General features: G+C 43.9%; 2 protein-coding genes across 2 annotated transcripts in view; both read right to left on the bottom strand.

Annotated features, from left to right (window-relative positions):
• TRIM4 (tripartite motif containing 4) overlaps positions 1-10,289 on the bottom strand; it is a 29,706-nt gene extending 19,417 nt beyond the window's left edge. Inside the window, exons 1-2 of the mRNA XM_032255265.1 lie at positions 9,702-10,289; positions 577-672 (exon numbers count right to left, since the gene is read on the bottom strand). Of these exons, the coding sequence (XP_032111156.1) occupies positions 577-672; positions 9,702-10,094 (489 nt within the window). The 5' untranslated portion in view covers positions 10,095-10,289. The remainder of the gene's footprint in view (positions 1-576; positions 673-9,701) is intronic.
• A 4,059-nt stretch (positions 10,290-14,348) lies between these two features.
• On the bottom strand, positions 14,349-23,799 carry LOC116534662 (gap junction gamma-3 protein-like). The gene is given in 4 exon segments (XM_032255263.1): positions 14,349-14,679; positions 20,813-20,923; positions 20,926-21,590; positions 23,703-23,799. Coding segments are annotated over 3 exon segments (834 nt in total). The 5' UTR covers position 21,590; positions 23,703-23,799; the 3' UTR covers positions 14,349-14,620.
• Positions 23,800-24,319: the final 520 nt, after the last annotated feature.

Raw genomic sequence — 24,319 nt, 5'->3', positions numbered from 1 at the left:
TCATTCTTCCTAACATTTCAGTCTCCACTACTGACAAGTTTTAAACTAAAACAAACTTTCAAATCTACCACTTAGTTTAGCCCTCAGAACACTGGTTTAGTTTTGTTAAATCTTTAGGACTGTGTGTGTGTGTGTGTGCGTATGTGTGTGCGCATGAGCACCCATGTATACTTCCCAACTACAATTGGCCTCCCTGAAAGCAAAGTCCATTCATCTGTTTCCTTCCACAATACCATGGGCCCAAACCGACTCCAACGTAGGGAGTATATTTAGGAAAAAGTAAGAAGGATGGGGCGCTCCCTTAAAGTAGAGACATGGAGATGAAATATGTGGAACTCATATCACCCAAAGCCACTGGCAGCAGGGACAGGTACTTCCTCTCCTATCCCCGTATCTACAAGGCGGCTGACAACTGATGACACCCAGAAAGCTCTTCTTTCAATCACATGCTATGGAGGAAACAGAGGTTCTGAGGCATCCTGCAAAACACCATGACCAAAAGGACCTCAAAGTAAGAAATGTCCCAGACCAAAAGGACATCAGGAGCAAGAAATGTTCAACCACTTCTGCTATTACCTTCCACTGTGTAGCGTTCTTTGCTTCTGCGTCCTGTAATTGCAAGACTCTCTTCATCTTGGCCCCAAGATCACGCTGAGACTGAAGAAGTTTCTCCTGCCAGCAGAAACACGCACAGGTAAGAAAACATGTCTCCAACCACCATCATCTTCTTCTTTTTTTTTTTTTTTTTTGAGACAAAGTCTCATTTGTCACCCAGGCTGGACTGCAGTGGCCTGATCATGGCTCACTGCAGCCTCAGTCTCCCAAGCTCAAGTGATCCTCCCACCTCAGCCTCCCAAGTAGCTGGGACTACAGGCACACTCCACCAGGCCCAGATAATTTTTTTATGTTTCGTAGTGACAAAGTCTCCCTATGTTGCCCAGGCTGGTCTTGAACTCCTGGGCTCGACAGATCCGCCCATCTCAGCCTCCCAAAGTGCTGGGATTACAGGAATGAGCCACCGTGCCTGGCAACTTCATTTTTTAAGAGCTAAAAGTCACTTAATCAAAACAGAATGAGACTGAGAAAATACTGAAGATAGTCACAGGCCTCTGATAACTATTCTGGCCTGAAAAAATCACAACACTGTATTGAGTTTTCCTAGTAAGCTGGCGAAAACTAAAAACCATTAAAAGAATAACAAATATCTACTCCTGGTAGGGAGAAGGCCTCAGGCACCACAGGAGATGAAAAAGGTGTATTTTTTTTGAGGGACAACTGGCAGGATTTAACAAAATTTAAAATGTGTATAATGCTACTTCTAATAACCTATGCAAACAAAACATTAGTAAAAATTACCAATATGTAAAGAAATGGTCACTACAGCATTATTTATTATCCACTAATTAGGAATTATTAAATAAATTATGGTATATTGATACCTTGCATCAATTTAAGGTAGCTGTCTATATACTGACATGAAATACACAATAAGTTGAAAGCAAGCTGTAAGACAATATGTATTGTATAATTCTGTATTGAAAAGACTAAACTTGTGTATGCACATATGTGTTCATCTGTGTGTGTGTATTTGTATGTGAAGACAAGGAAAATCTGGAAAGATTTATACCGAAGTATTAATGCTGGCAATTTCCAAGGAATAAGAATGACTTACAAGTTGGGAGGTGGGGTACTAGAAATCTTATACATTTTTGCTTTAATTTCTACAAGTGTCATGTACCATTTTTATAATTTAAAAACCCGAGTAAGTTATTAAAAAGTAAAGCAAGTCAATCAACATTGACAAATTGGGCTGAGGAGCAGCACCCAATAGTAGAATGTCAGCTGCAAGTGCAGAGATGGAGGCAGAGACAGGTTAGAGAAACATGCAAGAGAAAAACCCATAGGAACTGATGACCAAATGGCTGCAGGAGGAGAGTCCACATTTAGCCCCTGGGTTCTGGTTTAAGTAACCAGATGGACTGTAGGTTGTTTATCAAATTTAAAAGCATAGGAAGATAAGCAGTGTGTAAATGGAGAAAGGAAAATAAATTTCACCTAAATAAATTGAGTCTGAGATGCCTGTGGGACATGCAAGTGGATATGTTAGCAGTCGAGTCAGGAAGGAGAGCTATGCTGCAGAAGCAGATTTCGGGATTAAAGAACAGGCGGCAGTCAGAGCCTTGGGTGAGTGTACAATCACCCAATAAGATTCTACAGAATAAGAGGATGAAGGGTAGAACTGGCAACAGCTACATTTAAGCAGTATGTAGAGGATAAAAATCCTGCAAAGAAGCTAAGGTGAGCAGCTGGTGAAAAACCAAGAGAGAATAAAGGAAGAGACCATTTCAATTACAAAACTAGTGAATAGTGTCAAATGCTGGACAGTGGCCTGGGGCAACTTTCTATAAGTCTGAATATATGTCAAAAAAGTTTAAAAAAAAAAAAAAAGGAAATGAGAGGAAAAAAATAATAATCTGTACAACTTTTTAAATTCTTCCCTAGAAAAATAATGATGACTAATAGGTGTAACTTTTCATCCAATCATTTACAAGTGACAATAGTTAAAATCAAGTTAAATAACTGTCAAGGCTGATAACACCAAAGTTGGCAAGGATATGGAGCAACTGGAACTCTTACACAACATCGGTGGGTAAGTGAAATGTTACCACCATTTTGGAAGAAGGTCCAGCGTAAAACTAAACATACATTAATCCTAGGGTACAGCAATTCTACTCCTAGACCCAGGGAAAATGAAAACATATACCCATAAATAAACATGTACAAGAATATTCACAGCAGCTTTATTCGCAATAGCTAGAAGCTGCAAACAGCCCAGGTATTCACTGATAGGAAAGTGGATTAAAAAATGGCAAAAACCGCAATTACATTTGCACCCACCTATACAAAATATGAATATCAAAATCAATATCTGAGCAAAAGGATCCTACATAAGAATACAGACAATGGAATCACATTTATATGAAGTTCTAGAAAAGGTAAAACTTAATTTGTGTTTGAAAAAACATCAGAATGGTGGTTGTCCTGGTAGAGGAAGGGTGCAGAGAACAACTGGGAAAGGGCATGGAGTTCTCTGGATGGTAATATCCTTATCTTGAGAAGGGCATTTGTCAAAGTTCAGCAAATGTACAACTAGGATTTGTGTTTTTCATTGTATTAAATTTTACCTCAAAAAATACCATAGGCCAGGCTCAGTGGCTCACATCTATAACCCCAGCACTTTGGGTGGCCAAGGCAGGTGGATCACCTGAGGCCAAGAGTTCAAGACTAGCCTGACTAACCTGGTGAAACCCTGTCTCTACTAAAATCCAAAAAAATAGCCAGGTGTGGTGGCACAGGCCTGTAATCCAGCTACTTGGGAGAATGAGGCAGAAGAATCGCTTCAACACAGAGGCGAAGGTTGCGGTGAGCCAGCATTGCACCACTGCACTCCCGCCTGGGTGAAAGAGAGAAACTCTACTTATTAAAAAAAAAAAAAAAAAAAAGTACCATAAACAAATGTTAAACCTGGTTAATGATACACATGCTAAAGTATTCTGTTTGCAATTGAATTTTAAAAGCTTCAAAAGGAAGTAAGAATTGATGCATTAAGAGAGACACAGACGACAGCTATGTGATAAGTCAAATGTGAATGGTAGAATCTAGATGTGGGCATACTGGTGTCATTACAAAATTCTTCCAACTTTGATGTATGCTTGAAATTTTCATGGCAAAATGAAATAGGAAAAAATAAAATTAAGTTATAAAAAGGATTTATACAGTTCTGTTAAATGACACAGTATCATCTGTGCTATTTTCTTTCTACCATGTTTCCCAACATTACATAATCTAGTTATCATCTTTAGTGGTTAACTTTAATAGGCATATAACCCTGCTACTCAGTAAGCTCTCTCATGTAATTTCACTTCTTTATTCAATTATAACTGCCACTTTATAGTCACTGTCAAATACGATGTATATAAGGTTTGTAATGAGATATATATTCGCTCCTTCAAACATGACCAAGCTTTTTGGAACATTCTCACTTTTGCTTAATAATGAAAAAGTAATTATCTACTAAATAGGGATTTTCTATTTTTAAGAAAGCCATAACAAGTCAGTGTGCTTGAATGATCTCAAATGGTTCTATTATTCAAGACTCTACCTAAGTCTTTTTGAATCCGGCCACAGTTGGGATCTAAACTGGGAGGTGAGTTAACTTGGCAATCCTTGGGGGAAATTAGAAAACAGCTACCCTGCAACAACAGAAACTGCCAGGAGGTGGCAGGAGCGCAACACCAAGCATTTCAATCTGGGTTAGAAATACCAGAAATTTAAAAAATCACTTTCTCTTTATTTAGCACCAGAAAATTGTACATATATAAAAACACAAGTATAATAAAAGGGCATGCTTTTACAGAATGAGGACATTTACTGACTTGTGATCATGTAGTTCAAACAACATTAAACTTCCAAAGATCCTAATTTCACTCTAGACTTTCAAACCAGCTGTGCATCTGTGAGCAAGTCAGCCTCACTTATTTCCTAATCAAAGCTTCCTTACCTATAAAATGAAGACAATTGGACTAAATGTCTCTTAAATACCGTCCCAGCTCTTAAGTTCTGTGAATTTCAGTCACTGTAACTCCTGCAATCAATCCAAGATGGTAGGTCTACCTCCAAAATATACCTCAAATCTGCCTACGTGCCATCCCCACTGCCACTGCTAGTTTAAGCCTCCACATCTTTCGTCTGGACAACTACAGTAACCTCCCAATTGCTCTCCCTACTTACAGTCATGTCCTTCTTTCATACAATATCCACAAAGCCACTACAGTGGCGTGATCATAACTCACTGCAGCCTCCAACTCCTGAGTATTTGTCTTGGCCTCCCGAGTAGCTGGGACTACAGGTGTGCATCACTGTATTCAGCTAATTTTTGTATTTTTTGTAGAGATGGTATCTCACAGTTGCCTAAGGTGGTCCTGAACTCCTGGGCTCAAGTTATCCTCACGCCTAAGCCTCCCAAAGTTTGGGATTACAGGTGTGAGCCACCACACCTGGACTTGGAATAACTTTTCTAAAAACTAATCAGATATTGTCGCTCTCCTGCTCAAGATTCTTCACTGACTTTCCTTCTCACTAAGAAAATTCAAACACTTTATTGTGGCCCAACATAAGCTGGCCCCTGCCTACATCTCGTCTCACTTCTCATGCTACCTTTCCCTTTGCTCTTGGTCCTCCAGGCACAGAGACCTTCTTCCTGTCCCATAAACTAATCCAGCTCTCCCCAGCCTCGGGATCTCTTCCCACAGTTCCTCAGATGGCTGACTCCTCATCCAGCAAGTTTTTTTTTTTTTTTTTTTTTTTCTATTTCTTAAGAGTTGATGAGCAAGACTCATCCAGCAAGTTTCAATTGCAATGATGTCACCTCCTCAGAGAAGGCTGCTCATCTGATTGAAGCCCCCCCCCGTTTTTTTTTTTTTTTTTGAGATGGAGTCTTGCTGTCACCCAGGCTGGAGTGCAGTGGCATGATCTTGGCTCACTACAACCTCTGCCTCCCGGGTTCAAGCAATTCTCCTGCATCAGCCTCTCAAGTAGCTGGGGTTACAAGTGCCCACCGCCCAGCTAATCTTTGTATTTTTAGTTAAGACAGGGTTTCATCATGTTGGCCAGGCTGGTCTTGAACTCCTGACCTCAAGTGATCCTTGTGCCTCAGCCTCCTAAAATGCTGGGATTACAGGCATGGGATAGAACTTTCTTTTTCTTTCCCAGCATGCCAACACCGTCTGTAATGATTTCATTAATTTGTCAGTCTACTGTCTACCTCCACTCTCAGCCCAACTGGACTGTGAGCTCCATGGAAAGCCTTTACCTGCCTTGTTCACCACTGGATTCCCAGCGCTGCATCTGGTCCTGTACCACAGCATGACACAAAACCAGTGCTCAATAAATATCTTGAATGAATTAACAGAACGGAGGGATTAGCCCCTAGAGTCAGGCATAAGGGAAAAAAGAGCTGCACTTGGAAGCCTTTTCCATGCAAACAATTTGCATCCGGAGATTTATGAGGCTATTTCTCTTTCTCTTTTTCTCCCCTCACCATAACGGGTATAGAATGGGGATATTTTCCATGGATTTAGGGAACTTCCAGCTGTCTACCTTTTAAGGCATAGTCCACCCATCTGAGTATATGATGAGAATGGGATGCTTGGATATAGGGCAGCTCCACACAGGAGCAGTGTATGTTTTTCCAACTACCTTGGGGTGGGGATGGAATAAAAAAGTGGTTGAATGGGGCAATGACTAAGCAGAGGAGGATGGAGAGATGGGCAGGTATCAGAGAATTCTGCCCAGTGACCTGCATCCTGAACACCTACTCAGTCAACCTTGGGACATTCAGTTCATCCCAGTGTAACCCTTACCCACTTGCTCCTGTCCTGTTGGGCCACTGTGTTTAATCCTGAAATCCCACCTCTTCTTTAGGGGTTAGAGGACATCAGTTCAAGCTTAGCCACTTCCTAGCTCTGTGACTTTTGGGACACATAACCTCACATCTCTGTGCTACAGTTGCCTCATCTTCAAAAAGGGAATAACAGAATCCACCTAACAGGATGTCTATGAGGATTAAAAAATTACAATATGAAAAATGTTTAGACCTGTTGAGTGATACATAAGAAGTAATGAACCACTGATAGCTATTACTGCTGAAGATAGAAGATGTAAGGGCTCCGTTCCCCTTTCATACCCACCTACTTATATTTTCCTTGGCCCCCACCCACAAGTGTATTTTCCCTTCCATTTATCTGATGGATCCTCTCCATGTCTTTTGCTGGCTACTAACCATTGACATTTCCCAAGCTTCTCTTTGTGCTTTTTTTTTTTTTTTTTAAAGACGAGGTTTCACCATGTTGGTCAGGCTGGTCCTGAATGCCCGACCTCAGGTGATCCGCCCACCTTGGCCTCCAAAGTGCTTGGATTACAGGTGTGAGCCACCATGCCCAGCCCCCCCCCCTTTTTTTTTTACCCTCTGTGTGGTCCCCCTAGGAGAATCTCATCTTCTTACTTCTTCCATGAATTCAAGAATAGGCTGAGGACTCTAAACTGTTATTTCTAGCCTCCAAGGCACCCCACCTCCTGTCCCTTTTCTTTGGACTTCCTGTCAGTTACATCACACTCAATATATCCCACAATGAGCATGGGATCTTCTGTCCTAAGACTACACTTCCTCCTGTGTACCTTACCTCGGTTAACATGACAGTAATCTACCTGCCATCTGAAGCAGAAATCTGGACTACCATCCAAAACTCTCTCTCTCTCTCACCTACCAAGTCTAACTGGTCACCAAGTCACTCAGCTCCAGCTCATAATCACTCCATCCCTCCCTCTCCATCATCCCTGCCCTGAACTAGCTCAGGCCCTTATTACCTCCTGGTTAAAATGGTACCACAGCAGCCTAACTGGTCTTCTCTTCCATTCATCCATGTGATCTCCAAGTTACCCTTCTAAAACATTTATATCATTCCCTGCCTTAAAACCCTATAATAACTCTTCATTGCCTGAAAGAGAAAAGTCAATCTTTTTAGTATGGCAAACAAGATCCTTCATGATAAAGCCCTGACTTTTTCTTCAAGCTCGTGGCCCACCATCCCCCCTCCCATGCTCCATGCTCCAGAAGTACTGAGCAACCTCCAGGCCTCTCACACATCACATGCTATTCCACTCCACCACATTTGGAATATGCTGTTCCTCTGGCCTGAAATACCCTCTCCCCTACCTCTGCGCACCCTTCAAGAGCTAACACGTTTAACTCCTCAATGGAGCCTTTCCTCACTCCTCAGTGATCACACTGACCTCAGACCTTCTGCACACTTGGTAAATACTTCAACAACTCTCACATGCACTGAAATTAATGTTCTACACGCTTAAGTTCCTTACAAGACAAGGCCCATGTCGTTCTCATCCACTTAAGTCTAGATTCTAAAACAATGTTTGGCATGCAGTAAGCATCAATAAAGGTTACTGAGTGAAGGAATAAACATGCAGTTTCTAGTCCAGCTTTGTGTCTGTTTCCTGTTCACAGTCAGCTGGTAGAACTGTACAGTATTTTACAGTTTCCAAACATTTTCACCGTGTCATTAAATTTGTGTGTTTGGCCAGGCAAGGTGGCTCACACCTGTAATCCCAGCACTTCAGGAGGTAAAGATGGGTGGATCACCTGAGGTCAGGAGTTCAAGACCAGCCTGGCCAACATGGTGAAACCCCCGTCTCTACTAAAAATACAAAATTAGCTGGGCGTGGTGGCACGTGCGTGTAATCTCAGCTACTCGGGAGCTGAGGCAGGGGAATCACTTAAAACCGGGAGACAGAGGTTTCAGTGAGTCGAGATTGTGCCACTGTACTCCAGCCTGGGCGACAGTGCGAGACTCCATCTCAAAAATAAATAAATGAAATAAATAAATAAATTTTTGTGTTTATGTACTTACTGCAGATCAATTCTGCTGGAGACCCCTGGAGTTACGGCATCAGTAATGGAAGGGGATGGGGCTACTCTGGAAAGGATGATCAGGGAAGGTCTTCAAGCTAAACAGTTAAAAGGATCTAAAGGATAGAAGATGTGGGTAGAGAAAGAGAACAGACTTGAAACAAAGGCAAGAAAGCCAGTGTGGCTGAAGCAGAGTAAGGTAAACTGACTTATGCAACTGAAGCTTCTTAACCCATGAGATAGATAGGACAGATAATCCCCAAATTCAAATGTTAAGTGATTTTCCCAACTGATGAAGGAAGCTAGTAACAAAGCCTACCCTCATCATTACAAGCCAGGCTTTTTCCAAACCATCAGTTGTCTATTATATCTACAGACATAGACAAGCACTGTCCAATACAGCATCCATTTAGCCACACAAACACCTGAAATGTAGATATTCCAAACGGCTAAGTGTTGTAAGCATAAAATACACACTGATTTCAGACCTATTATGAAAAAGGAGTATAAAATATCCACTGAGGCCGGTCGCAGTGGTCACGCCTGTAATCCCAGCACTATGGGAGGCCAAGGGTGACGGGTCACTTGAGGTCAAGAGTTCGACACCATCCTGGCCAACATGGTGAAACCCCGTCTCTAGTAAAAATACAAAAATTAGCCGGGCCTGGTGGCGTGCGCCTGTAATGCCAGCTACTTGGGAGGCTGAGGCAGGAGAATTGCTGGAACCCCAGAAGCTGAGATTGCAGTGAGTCAAGCCAGCGCCACTGAGCTCCAGCATGGGCAACAAAGTGAGCCTCCGTCTCAAAAAAAGACTCATTGATAATTTTCATCTCAACTTTGAATATTTGGGGTAATGATTAAATAAAATATATTATTAAAATTAACATCACCTCATTTCCTTATGTTTCTACAAAGACTTTAAATTACATATGTGGTCTGTATTGTTTCTATTGGACAGCAGTGGCACACACCCTCTCAGTATGTTTTTCTTTATTAGGTGCTCCTCAAAGGCCAATTCCTTGAAAATTCTACACAATGAGAATTCAGAGCTGGTTTAACCCAACTCTGAAATTCGCGTGTTACTTAAAACTTCTTTGAGCTTCAGGGGCTTTCATGCTTCCTTCCAACAGGAATGACGGCCACTTCGTAGCTCTTTTAGGAGAACTTAAGTAAACTTTATCGGGCAATACCGTAATGGTCACCGCTACGGCCAGCTCACCCGGTAGCTCTCGACGGCTTCGTCGATGGGTGCCATGGCGTGGGTCTGGTGCTCCTGGGACTCCCTGCACACCAAGCACACGGGCCGCTGGTCGTCCTCGCAGAAAAGCCGCAGCGGTTCCCAGTGGCGGCCGCAATGGCCGGGGGGCACCGGGCCCTGGCGCCGGCGCTGCGTCTTCTCCGTCAGCCTGGCCAGGGCCCAGTTGGGTCGCAGAGCGGCGGGCGCCGATGGGTGCCGGCATTCGGGGCAGGGGAACGGGCCGCCGCCCGGCACCCAGCTGCGGTGTAAGCAACTGCGGCAGAAATTGTGGCCGCACTCGATGGACACTGGGTCCCGGAAGTAGTCCAGGCAGATGGGGCAGGTCAACTCCTCCTGGAGGTCCTTAACTTCCATCCTGCTTCCCTGCCCCGGAGCCGGGGTCCGACGTAAGGAGCGGGAGAAGCCGGCAAGTTGCGAGATACCGCTGGGAAGCCAGACGACTTCCGAACCGCGGCAGGCGCCTCACGTAGGAGACGCCGCAGCGTCTCTTCCGGGTTCAAGACCCAATAGGAACCCGCGGGCATTGCCAAGCCTGAGCGCGCAAGACCGGAAGCTGCTGGGTTTCCGGGAGGGAAGCGCGCGGGGGTTGGCCCAAGCCTGGGCGCGGGGCAGGACGGGACGGTGGGTGGCTCCTCCAAACGACTATAGAGACAGAAATCCCTGTGGAAGTCTAGAGGGGACTTGGATAAGGTATTAGAGCTAGACAACCTACAGCCCCTGGTGGAATCAATGGAAGAGGTGCTTCTCATCTTGTCCATTCTTTCCAAGTTTCAGGGTTCTGGTCTGTGTTCGCCTGCTAGTCCGATTTAAGTTCTACAGTCTCAGGAGTTCTGCGCGAGCTGCAGCCTAGGGGCCTGGAAAGCCAGGAAGAATTGAAGGATCTGTGTTGCTAGGCCTGGAGTTTGGCTAACGTGGTGCTGTGTGCTTTAGGTTGGCTCTCCCTGAAGTCTTCCCTTTTGATTCAACCGCATTCTCCAGGGAGAGGAACCCATTCTTGCCCTGGATCCCAAGGTCTAGTTGAGTTCCTAGAAAGGCAGGACTTCCTACGAAGGCCCACTGACTTCCCATGGTGTTTGAGGAGTCAAGGGTAACTTGAGAGCCAACCTTTGGGGAGGTGAGAGCTTGATTTCCCTGTCTTCCCAAGCATGGAAAACAGATGCTTGGTAGAGGAAGCCTGTTCTCAGAGCTTGAGACATACGGTGCAGTAGAGGTTCTAATAGTTAAGTTAGGAAAAGAGAATTTGGGGTTAGATGGTCTTCCCCAGGTATGAGACTTCCCATAAGTATTTTAGGTGGTTCAACTCTCAGGAGGTCTGGGAGCTTCAGGAAGCCCTAAGACAACTTTGGGTGATTTGCTGTGGGTGGCTGTCATCTAAGACAGTAGGAAGTAGCAGATCCTGTGGCTGCTCTTGCTAGAAGTTCCTGACAATTCTGCCTGAGGAGATAAAGACCTTGGTGTGAAAGCAACACTTGGAGAGTGGAGCTAGCTGAAGCTGTAGCTCTTGTGGAAACTGTGAAAGACCTGAAAGGACCAAGAGAGTGGGTGACGAAGAAGTCAAGTTGTTTAAATGGGGATGATTTGGATTCAGAGATGCAACCATTTTGCCATCCCAAGAAACTTCCATGGAGGCTTTCAACAAATAATATGCTTGCCCGCTTCAGGGAATTATCTATATCCCTTAAGTGGATTTTTGATCTTGTGTTTCTGAGGTACTTTGCTTTTTATTCTTACCACTTTCTCCCTTTTCTTGTGAATGAGAATTGTTAAAAGAAAAGCTCTGGACCAACAAATTTAACAGAAGTTATTTGCACCAAGAACAATTCGTGAATTAGGCAGCACTCAGAACCAAAAGAGGTTCAGAGAGCTCTGCCCAACAATTTGAACTTTTGTTGGAAGCAAAGTAGAGAAATCACCTGATTGGCTAACAGCTAGGTGTCTGCCTTATTTGGCCATGATATGATGAGACATTTGCCTTATTGGGGCTTGGTCTGATCAGCTGTCTGTCTGTTATTGCCTGAAGGTAGGCTGTGATTGGCTGAAACACAGCTATTTGCTATTAAAAAAAAAGTTAGGCTTCAGTTTGTTTACATACTAAGTTTGGTTGTATTTTGTTATATAGGAACTCAAGTATCAAGACAGCCTCAGGATTTTTGCTTATTTAACAAAATTTTCATTGCTTTTATGTCCCAATATCAAACACTGCCTTTCCCATAATTTTTCTCAGTAAGTAGTATGATTAAATGATTAGAAAAAGGAGTTCTTGAGATACCTGTTTTGGGGTTATTGATAAAAGTTCCTCTGAATATCTATTTTTAAAACATTTAAGTTAGACAACTAATGAATACATTTTCTTTGCAAATTGGAATACTCCATGGAGAAGTAATCTGAGTCTTTAATATGGACCAAGCCGGAAGGAATGCTCTTAACCATGAATATTTATGACGTGTGTGTCTATATGTCTACCTAAGTATTAGATGAGATGTTTCAGCATTCCTGCAAAGTATTTATTTCCTTTACAGTAATCAATTAAATCTTTTCAGGTAAATCCCTTAAAATCCTTATGTCTTCATTCCTGCCATACCAGAGATGACCCTCCTTCTTTACTGAGGCTCCCTAATTCACAATTTTCTCCATCAAAAAATGTCTGTAAGTCTGTGAACCAGCCAATGTTCAATCAGAGAAGTGGAATCACTATGAATCTTTATGTCTGCAGGGCAAGCAGTTGAGGAGGGAAGATCAACAGAAAGTAGGGAAGAATAAGAATGAATTGGAACCTAAGACACGAGCTAATCATTCTTCCCTGTCTCCAACTTTAAAGATATGGGTACTCTTGCTAGAGGAGTTGACACTCTTCACCACAGGACTAGACACACATATGGTTCAGGAATCAAAAAAGCTGAAGGATGACCCAACATGTGCAACCCAGGGGAAGGCTTCTTCCCCATCCCAACAAGGTGAACCAGCTGATTGGTGACAAAGTGCATGAGCTGAAGTAGCACCTAGTGTCCCTGCACCACCCTTTCCCTTTCAAGTATAAAACTGGAGAGCTGCTTCAGTTCTCCCCTTCAAGACTTACACACCAATGTCTTTTTTTGGCATACAGAGGTATGGAGTTGACATCCATACAGACCTCTAAACATACCTTCAAAATAAAGCCCACATCCTACACATAAGTTATCTCTAGAGAAATTTGAAGTCTGTTGTGCACTGAGGATAACCACAATAATAAACTAAACCTAGCCCAGTTTCTGACTAGATTGATACAACTGAACCACCACTATGCACTCAAGGGCACTAAAGGCCTAGCAGAAGGAAAGACACACTCATCTCCAAGCATAAAAAATACTTCATACTATGAAGAAGGAATTGAAAAAATAATTTAAGCAAAAAAAAAAAAAAACCCCACAACATGTCCAACTTTTATTTATTTTTTTTTTTTTGAGTCGGAATTTCGCTCTTGTTACCCAGGCTGGAGTGCAATGGCACGATCTCGGCTCACCGCAACCTCCGCCTCCTGGGTTCAGGCAATTCTCCTGCCTCAGCCTCCTGAGTAGCTGGGATTACAGGCACGCGCCACCATGCCCAGCTAATTTTTTGTATTTTTAGTAGAGACGGGGTTTCACCACGTTGACCAGGATGGTCTCGATCTCTTGACCTCGTGATCCACCCGCCTCGGCCCCCCAAAGTGCTGGGATTACAGGCGTGAGCCACCGTGCCCGGCCAACATGTCCAACTTTTAACAGAAAGGAAAAAAAAAAGATGCATACATAAAGACAAGAAAAAACAGTCCAAAGAGAGAAAACAATCAGTAGAACCTGACTCATAAGACATAGACATTAGAACTATCAGAGAATTTTAAATAACTGTGATTAATGTGATAAACGCCCTAAGGGGAAAGATAAACAAAATGCAAGCTCAGATGGGTGATTTTAGCAAATAGATGGAAACTATAAGGAAAAATAAAATGGAAACTATAAAAATAAAACAATATAATAATAGAGATGAAGAATGCCTTCTGTAGGCCCATTGGTAGACTCAACACAATTGAGGGAAAAAAAATCAAACTTGAAGGTAGGTAAATAGAAATTACTGAACCACAAAGAAAAAAAGAGTGACAGAAACAAAACAGAGCACCCAAGACTGGCGGGAAAATATCAATATCAAATCAAGAAATAATGGCTGAGAATTTCCAAAATTTGTGAGGCACCAAACTAATCCAAGGAGTTCAGAGAACACCGATCAGGATAAATTTTTTAAAAAGAAACTAAGCTTATTGTATTGATTCCTGATACACCGCCTAACATCTCCAGATGATCTATTATTTCTGGAAGTTTCCTTTATTATATTGCTTACTTCAGAGAGATATACCCTTGGCTTCATGTTATGGTCAATGGTACAGTCAGTATTCTCAGAGAGAAAGGACTGGTTTCATTTTACCTCTATCCTTTGTCTCTGTCAGAAAACCTACCATACCACCAAGTACTCCTTCTCTACACTGCCCACGGAAACTATGGGTCCAGTTCTCATGTCCCAGACTGGCCTTTTGTTACCCACACAATGAATACGTTAAATTGCTTGGCAGGTGGCAGTCCAATGGCCACAACCAAGGAGGATTTCTCAAGGGGATTTTATTATTTGTAATAAGTAAGGAGAATACTGAGAATAATACCCCAAAGCAGTGCCTCCCTGAGCAATGGTGGAAACATGGCTTTTATTAGGCTGGTTACATTGTATGTAGAGGCGGAGTCAAGGCAGCACAGTCCCAGTTGTCAATCATGCTTCTACATATGTTACATGTATAGAAAATGGTGAATAAGCTTCTCCTTGGGCTGGATTTTTAGTATGGTGATGAGGAAAGTTGGCCAAAGTTCATCTCCAATTCAGGCATCTTTGGGTCCAACTGGTTTTTGTTTTTCCTGGGCTGAGCTTCTTCCTGGAACTTTTCAAAACAAAAATTCAAGGTATAACAGTTACAAGTGGGTAACTTTTTCACAGTGCATACCCAAAACCCCAGGGACCCTGGGTTACCCTTGAGGTTGTACCCATGTGGGACCTGTCAGAAGAGTACTACAAAGGCTTTGAAAACAACCCTCAGAAGGCTGGTCAAAACTTAAAACTTGAACCTAAGTAGGTTAATTACGTGTTAAAACATAAATATCAACATCCTCCACCAAATTTAACCAAGACCCAGAGCTTCCTAGTAACATTCAAAATGTCCAGGATACAATCCAAAATTAATTGGCATGTGAAGAACCAGGAAAATCACAACTCACATTGGAGAAAAAGTAACAGATGCAGTATATAAGTTGCCACACATGTTGGAATTATCAAGACTGTAAAGCAGCTATTCAAATGGAAACTTAAAAAGTCTCAGAGAAGCAATAGCAAATATAAAGAATAGCCCCATGGAAATTTTAGAATGGGAAAATACAAAAAACGTCATCACATCATATCCAGGGTAACATGCTGTCAACATTGCTTATCACTGTTGATGTTAATCTTGATCACCTGGCTGAGGTGGTATTTGATGGGTTTTTCCACTGTAAAGTTATTCTTCCCCCTTCCCCCATTTTAGTCTTTAGTGGGAAGTCGCTATGTGCAGCCCATGCCTAAACAGTGAGTAGCTGGCAGGCACGGTGGCTCACACCTGTAATCCCAGCACTTTGGGAGGCTGAGGTGGGTGGATCACCTGAGGTCAGGAGTTCGAGAGCAGCCTGGCCAACATGGTGAAACCCCATCTCTACTAAAAATACAAAAATTAGCTAGGCATGGGGGCGCACTTCTGTAATCCCACCTACTAGGGAGGCTGAGGCAGGAGAATTGCTTGAACCTGGGAGGCAGAGGTTGCAGTGAGCCGAGATCCTGTCATTGCCCTCCAGCCTGGGCAACAAGAGCAAAATTCCATCTCAAAAAAAAAAAAAAAAAGGGCCGGGCGCGGTGGCTGAAGCCTGTAATCCCAGCACTGTGGGAGGCCGAGGTGGGAGGACCACGAGGTCAAGAGATCGAGACCATCCTGGTCAACATGGTGAAACCCCGTCTCTAATAAAAATACAAAACATTAGCTGGGCATGGTGGAGCGTGCCTGTAATCCCAGCGACTCAGGAGGCTGGGGCAGGAGAATTGCCTGAACCCGGGAGACGGAGGTTGCCGTGAGCCGAGATCGTGCCATTGCACTCCAGCCTGGGTAACAAGAGCGAAACTCCGTCTCAAAAAAAAAAAAAAAAAAAAAAAAAAGTAAGTAGTTATATTTCACCTCCTTGGAGGCGAGTATCCACATTCTTCTGCATGAAAAATTTGTCAGTTATCTCCTATTTATTCAATTATTTATATTATGAACCCATGGATTCTTATTTTATATTTTGGGTTATAATCCAATACCATGTTGTTTATTTTACTGCTCAGATTATTCCTGTGTTGGCCATTGGGAGCTTTTTTTCAGTTGACACCTGTGTCCCTTTGACAAACTCCTATCATTTTGTAGGGAAGAGGGAGTAGCACTTTCCTTCTACCACTACAAAATCCTCCAGTTTTATCTTGTATTTCTCTTCCCTAACCCTAAAGCCAATCATTTGCATTTCTCTAATGATAAATTAAGTTAAACATCTTTTCATATGCTTTATTACTATCTGTATATCTTCTTTGATGATTACCAGAGGATGGGAAGGGTAGTAGGGTGAAAGTGGAGATGGTTAATGGGTACAAAAAATAGAAAGAATGAATAAGAACTAGTGGTTGATAGCACAGCGGGATGACTACAGTCAAAAATAATTGTACATAATGAAATAATTAGTATAACTGGATTGTTTATAACAGAGGCTGAGGTGATAGATACTCCATTTACCCTGATATGATTGTTACACATTGCATACCTGTATCAAAATACCTCATGTATCCCATAAATATATAACCTAGGTCCATAAAAATTTTAAGTAAAAATGTTTTTGATGCCGGGCGCGGTGGCTCACGCCTGTAATCCTAGCACTTTGGGAGGCCGAGGCGGGTGGATCACGAGGTCAAGAGATCGAGACCATCCTGGTCAACATGGTGAAACCCTGTCTCTACTAAAAATACAAAAAATCAGCTGGGCATGGTGGCGCATGCCTGTAATCCCAGCTACTCAGGAGGCTGAGGCAGGAGAATTGCCTGAACCCAGGAGGCGGAGGTTACGATGAGCCGAGATCGCGCCATTGCACTCCAGCCTGGGTAACAAGAGCGAAACTCCGTCTCAAAAAAAAAAAAAAAAAAAAATGTTTTTGAAAAAGAAATAGTGCTGAGACAACTGGATATCCACATGCAACAGATAAAGTTTGACATTTATTTTACACCATACACAAAAATTAACTCAAAACCAGTCAGAGACCTAAATGTAAAAACTGAAACTATAAAATTCTTAGCTGGAAACATAGGCATAAATCTTCATGGCTGTGAATTGGGCAGTAGTTTCTTACAAAGTACAAAAAAATCATAAGCAACAAAAGAAAAAAATGGATAAGTTAGACTTCATCAAAATTTAAAACATTTGTGCATCACTATCAAAGTGAAAGACAATCATAGAATGAGAGATAATATTTGGAAATCATACAAACAATAAGTATCTAATACCTGCAATATATAAAGAGCTCTTACAATGCAACACCAAAAATACAACAACAACAAAAAAAAATCCATATTTATAAATGGGCAAAGAATTTGAATAGATATTTCTCCAAAGAAGATACACAAATGACCAATAAGCACATGGAAAAACATTCAATGTCATTAGCCATTAGGGAAGCGCAAATCAAAACTACAATGACATACCATTTCACACCCACTAGGATGCCTAAAATTTAATAAATAAAAAGTGTTCCTACACTGCTGATAAGAATGTAAAAATAGTGCTGCTGCTGTGGAAAACAGTTTGGCAGTTCCTCAAAGGTCGAGACATGGAGTTTCCATACGACCCAGCAGTTCTATTCCTGGGTATTTACCCAGGAGAACTGAAAACGTGTTCACACAACACTAAAACTAGGGCCAGGTGTGGAGGCTCAGGCCTGTTGTCCCCGCTCTTTGGGAGGCTAAGGCAGGCAGATCACCTGAGGTCAAGAGTTCAAGATCAGCCTGGCCAACATGGCAAAACCCCATCTCTACAACAAATATAAAAATTAGCTGGCTATGGTAGTGCACGCCTGTAGCCCCAGCTACTCAGGAGGCTGAAGCAGGAGAATCACTTGAGCCCTGGAGGTGGTGGTTGCAATGAGCCAAGTTCACACCACTGCACTCAAGCCTGGGTGACAGACTGAGACTCCATCTCCCCCTGCAAAAACGTGGTGCACATATGTTCATAGCAGCAGTAGTCATAAGAGCCAAAAAATAGAAACAACCCAAATGTCCAGAGACTGAAGAACGTATAAACAAAATGTGGTATATCCTAACAGTGGAATAACATTCAACCATAAAAAGGAATGGAATACTGAAACCTGCCACAACATGAATGAACCTCAAGTTATGCTCAGTGAAAGAAGCCAGACATGAAAGTCCACATTACGCATGATTCCATTTCTATGAAAGAGCAGGAAAACCAATAGAGACAAAAAGTAGAATGATGGTTGTATATTTTGGGTGGGAATAAGAGATGGAGGGTGACATGAGGGGGTAGGGTTTTCTAAATTGATGAAAATATTATTAAATTGGTAGTATTGATGGATATACAACTCTGAATATACTGAAAGCCATTTAACTGTATACTTCTGTCACTGGTAGAGGGTCGTGAGTGCAAGTTGTCCAGGTTCTTGGTGTTTTGAACAAGGAATTGGATAAAATGCCCAGCAAAGCAAAAAAAGAATAAAGCAATAAAAGAATGAAAGCAGGCATTTATTGAAAAGCAAAGTGCTTTGGGAGCAGCCAAAGCAGCAGCTAAAGGGCCTCGATACCCACTAGAAGTTTCCTATTGGCCACTTCATGCTCACCTCTTGTAAATAAGCCCACAATCAGTCCGATTGGTTGCAGAAAGCAACCAATCAGAGACCAGGGTGAAGTTACAAAGTTACAAAGGAAGGCTTGTCTGCAAACAGCCTGATTTGTTGGAGACAGACAATTTCTTATCTGCTGTTCAGAAAAGGTTGGGCAGGGAGTTTTGCACAGGAATTAGCCTCTGGTCCTTTTGTTATTTAGGGTTTTCCTCTCAATTTCGTCCTAGGAAGTCGGTGTGAAACAGCCTCAGGTTCCCTGCTTCCAGATCCTATTCTGCCTCACTTTAAGTAGATAAATTATAGAGTGTGTGAATTATATCTCAATAAAGTTGTTTTAAAAGGGGGTGATATAAGGAAGAATCCAAATGATGGCATTTGCGTTCTTCTTTGGTCACTTTGGCTGGGCTCTGGCTACAGTGGGTGAGGGATTCTTATGAAGCACTTGTGCAGCAGGAAGAAAAAAAAATTTCCTAGTTACTGCCAAAGCGTCCCTTGGGAACCCCTAACTTACTTGGGAATAACTTGGGATTCAGACAGATTAAACAAACAAACAAACTGCTCTTTGTTGAGAATTTCAGGGCAAGAAAAACTAAGAAAAGGCACAGGGTTCTGTAGGAAAAAAAAATAAAAGGATAGAACACTGTCTAACAGAAATGACTAAAAGGGACTCAAGAAAGCTGATATTCGAATTGCAGTTATCTGCTGAATCACACTGTGATGTCAACCTCCCTTGCTATTACTCCTGAATCAGCAGTTCAACTCTACTGCCTTTTCTTTTTTTTTTTTTTTTTTTTTTTTTTTTGAGATGGAGTCTTGCTTTGTTGCCCAGACTGGAGTGCAATAGCGTGATCTTGGCTCACTACAACCTCTGCCTCTCAGGTTCAAGTGATTCTCTTGCCTCAACCTCCCAAGTAGATGGGATTACAGGTGTGTGCCACCACACCTGGCTAATTTTTAAAATTTTTTTGTATTTTTAGGAGAGATGGGGTTTCACCATGTTGGTCAGGCTGGTCTTGAACTTCTGACCTCATGATCAGCCCACCTCAGCTTCCCAAAGTGCTGGGGTTACAGGCATGAGATACCACACCTGGCCTCTACTGCCTTTTCTGTGTGGTGTTGAGGGTTATGAATTTAAAAAGCAGGAACTTTGTCCAGCATATGAGTTGCTGCTGTGCTGGAGACAATGTAACAGCTGCAATGAGAACTGCAGAAACAGAGAATGAGAATTGAGCAGAAATCAGAGCTATTAGTGGTCAAGGAGGCATAGGCCCTTGAATTCACAGTAATCTTCTTTAAGGGTATGGCTGGGCCTTTGAATAAACCTCCAGATATTAAAGGACACTGACATATATGCTTGAAGGCCAGAGTTTCTGGCTCATGACATATGCTGCAGGTCTGAGGGGCATCCATTTACAAAGCTTTGATGATAGGGGGAGCAGAGAATGTGGAAAAACAGAAAAGAGGTAAGTGAAGTCGCAGAGACAGGAAGTAGAATTATCTTCAGCAATAGGAATGCCGACAGCAGTCATCAATATTTATTGAGCAGGGCAGGGGAGAGACACCGTTTATGGAGGCTTCTGCTGGCTGACTCTTGAACCAAGCCCATAAAAACTGTGATGCTGACACCAGAGAATTCCAGTGAAAAGGCGCAATCAGGAAATGCTTTAGACTGCATGGCTCACAGGGCCCTTAGAGACCCTTCAATGGCCTCTAATTTGTCAGAGACATGAATCCCCACTCACTGGATGTTGGGAAGAAGTTTCAGTCATAGGGTTTCCTTCAGGCAAGACGGGTGTCTTTATAATTCTGCAAAGTAGAGAATCAAGCAGAAGCTGAGATTTTTCCTAAGTAGGAAAAGACCTAAATGGAAGTTCAGCAGGGACAACGAACTAGCACTCTTGTCCTTGTTCACTGGAAGGAACCATCAAATTGATGGGGATGGACTTTGGGATAGATTTTGAGAGCAACAGAGAACAAAGAAAAGGGTTGGGAGTGGCAGTCAGAACACATCTGCCTAGAGCCTGGTTACCTACCTGTACTCCCAGAAAGGTGAGGGACCTGCCCCAGAAGGAGATCATCAGGACACAGACATCAGTGACAGGAAGAGAGTTTCCTTCTCACCTGCTTCTTGAAACTGCTCTTTGGTTTCCACCACTGGGAGGTTATTGGTTGGTTCCTTGTGTCTTCTGGTGCTCTCTGAAGTTGGGAAGCATTTGGAAGATTTGTGTTTCGGGTTCTCCACCATCTCTCCAAACCCAGAAGCACAAGCTCCAAAAGAGTAAACAAGAGACAGAACCCACTGACTCCAAACATAGTCTTTAGGAAAATGGTCTTCTCAGAGGGGCGGGACAGATTGCAGGTTATACTACCAAGGCAAGGCTCTCGGCGACATGCAAAGGAGCTGAGCATCTGGAACCCATACAGGTGGTACTGCAACCCCAGGGCTGCCCCCTCCAGGACAAGCCGAGCCCCCAGCTGAGCCACATAAGCCCAGAGCAGCCTGAGGCTTCCATCCCCTGGGGCATCTCTGCTGCTCTCCCCTCCCTGGATCAGGGCCTCCTCCTCCCCCTTCCCCTTTCCTGATTCTTCCCAGTGCCAGATCACATGATACAGGGTGAAACCCATGTAGAGGGCACTGGGTACAGCCATCAAGATGACCTGGAAGACCCAGAAACGCAGCGGGGAGAGGGGTTGGAAGGCATCGAAGCAGGCAGCCTTGCAGCCCGGCTGCTGGGTGTGACACACGAATTCACTCTGCTCATCGACATAGACTCCAGGCCCACTGGCAGCCAGCAGCACAAGGCGGAATCCCAGGAGCACGGGAAGCAGGAGGCGACCCACAGGGGTGGAGTGGCGACTCTCCTCTGCCAGCAACTGCCGCAGGAACCTGCCACACATCCTGTTTTGGAGCAGAGAAGGGATCAGTGTTGTTCACTGTCCTTCAGGGGGAGCTCCAGTCCACCTTGTCACTCCTAATCCAAGGATCACTGAAGGCAAGTATCTCCAAGTACCTGACTGCTTCTTCAAGGACTTGTTCCCCAAATTCTCTTCCCTGTCATTCAGACTCCCCCCTGTGGTCTCAGTGAGAAGGATGGGATGAGATGCTTCCCAGGGACCATTCTAAGGGTCTCAATTGACCAGAGAAATATGTCACCACCCACCAACTGCAAGACACTATACTTTATGCCATTGAGAGCCGGAGCTTGAGTTCATCTAGGTCGGTCACGCATCCTCCCTCAAAAGCCCCATCTGGGAGGATACCTGCAGCCCTACCACGCCTCATAAGTCTAGGGGTCCCTGGATTTAGGGAAAGCACCCCCAGGGCTCTGAGGGTTTCTGTCCTGGCTCTCTTGAGAGTTATCAGACTAGATGATCATTTGGTAGATTCTCAAGTCTTGCTGTCAGCCTTGTTTTATTTCAAAGTGCAGGTTCAGCACCCTCTAAACACATTTCCAGCAGACCTGGAATTTAACACAGGGTGAGTCTGACATATTTCAAGGGTCAGGGGTTCAAATCATTTCCAGAGGCCCTGTCTAGTGTCCCCTTTCTTTCTCTCCCGTGCTCACCCCCGGCCCCTGAACAGACACCTAAATCCTCTCAGAAGCTCTCAGAACCAAGCTGAGGTCTTCAGAGCTCACCACAGAGCTTTAGGGGTTTGGAAGGGAGAGAGGGGCAACAGCAGGACAAACGGACCTTCCTAGGGCCCCTTAATTTGGAGCTCTCATATCTAACCCTAAGCACCCTTCCTTGTCATTCACCTGTCTTCACCTGCAGCTGTTATCACCAAAACAATGTTTATGTCCTATGCATTCAGGGCCTCCAGAATTCCTGGGTTCAGACAAAATTGTGCTTTCTCTCCCAAAGTCTGCATACCAAAGGATCTCCCTATATGATAGCCTCCTACCTCCTTTGCCCCCTCTTTTCTGGGACCCTGTGGTCCCCCCAATCTGGTCCAGTTGTCCCCAGCTCGCCTGTCTCTTTCCCTAAGATCTGCATCCTCCTCTCACCAACAAGTCTGCAGCTTTGCCCCACAGTGGACAGGGCCCCCAGGTCAGACTTCAGGACCTAGAGAGCTGAGGCTGAGAAGGAGGGGGAGATGTACCAAAGCTCCCAGCTCAGCATTGTTGGAAAAGCTCAGCTGAAGGGACGCCCCTGTTTCTTTTTTTTTTTTTTTTTTTTGAGACGGAGTCTTGCTCTGTCGCCAGGCTGGAGGGCAGTGGCGCAATTTCGGCTCATTGCAACCTCCACCTCCTGGGTTCAAGTGATTCTTCCTCCTCAGCCTCCCAAGTATCTGGGACCAAAGGCGCGTGCCACCACACCCGGCTAATTTTTTTGTATTTTTAGTAGAGGCGGGGTTTCACCATGGCCAGGATGGTCTCAATCTCTTGACCTCGTGATCCGCCTGCCTTGGCCTCCCAAAGTACTGGGATTATGGGCATGAGCCACCACGCCCGCCGACACCCCTGTTTCTAAGAGTAGAGAAACAGCTTGCAAATAAAGTTGTCTGGGAGGTAGCAGATTCGGAGCTCTGTCAGGATTTTAGTCAGCAAAGCAACACCTGTGAGCTCATGAATTGGGGGAGGAAGGAAAGGCCAGGGTTTGGAGAAATTTTCTAATATCCAAACAGATTTTTTGAAATTCTATCATGATTTTGGTATGAATTTTTCTTATCATCTCTTGGGAGAAAATTTCCAGGATTCTGTTGGTGGCAGAATCCATGCCGAAGAATTAAGGTATGAGGGAGGGAATGCTCACCTCACCTGGCCTGGAAAACCTTCTAGATGCTTTTATCCAATGTGGCCAGAGAGCAGCCGCATTGGCATCCTCAGGCGTGCAGAATCTCGGCGCATATCTCAGACCTCCTAAGCTATGTCTGAATTTTGATAACCTCTCCAGGCAATCGTGTGCATGTCACAGTTGGAGAAGCCTCTCGAGAACCCAGAGCAGCCCCCCAACCTCCACCACCACCAGGCCCTGAGCCACCCCAGCAGCTCTCTGTCCCTGCACTCACCCAGCAGCTTTGAGCAGAACGATTCACAACAGTGGAGAGAGGCAGAGAGAGGAGTCCTCAGGCTGGAGCCCGCAGGGTCCCGCTCTTCCAGGCCCACCCTCCTGCCTCCACCCACTTCCTTTCCCTCCCCATTTCATTCCTGGCAGCCTTCATGAAGGGGAAAAGAATTGCAGCTGGAGCAGCAGCAGGCCTGCTATTAAAGAACGAGTTCTGCAGAATAACCCTCTGTTGTTGAGGGTGCGGGGTGTCTTCTAAGTGAACTGAAACAGGAATTTTCAGATCATCTGAAGTGGGGAGCAATGGCTTCAGCATATTTCCAGCACTGGGGCATGCAGGCAATGGCAGATAGAATAAAAGCCCTACTCTCCTGCCCAAAGTACCTAAAGCACAAGCTTACCCACAGAAGAATGTGTGTATGCATGTATGTGTAAGTGTGTGTGTGTGTGTGTGTGTGTGTGTGTGTGTGTGTGTGTGTATGTCTTTGTGTATTCATGTGTGTGTGCTTCATATCCTCAGGCAGCCTTCATCCCAGAATTTGTGGTGATCTCAGGATGTCCTCTCCTCTTGGCTGGGAGAATAGCACAGGCTCCCTGCCACAGCATGATGGGAATCTGCTC

Source organism: Sapajus apella, unplaced genomic scaffold (genome assembly GCF_009761245.1).
Source record: "Sapajus apella isolate SASKATOON/1434 unplaced genomic scaffold, GSC_monkey_1.0 scaffold88, whole genome shotgun sequence".
Taxonomy (NCBI): domain Eukaryota; kingdom Metazoa; phylum Chordata; class Mammalia; order Primates; family Cebidae; genus Sapajus; species Sapajus apella.
Note: the sequence above shows the minus strand (reverse complement) of the source record. Positions and strands in the feature narration are given on the sequence as shown.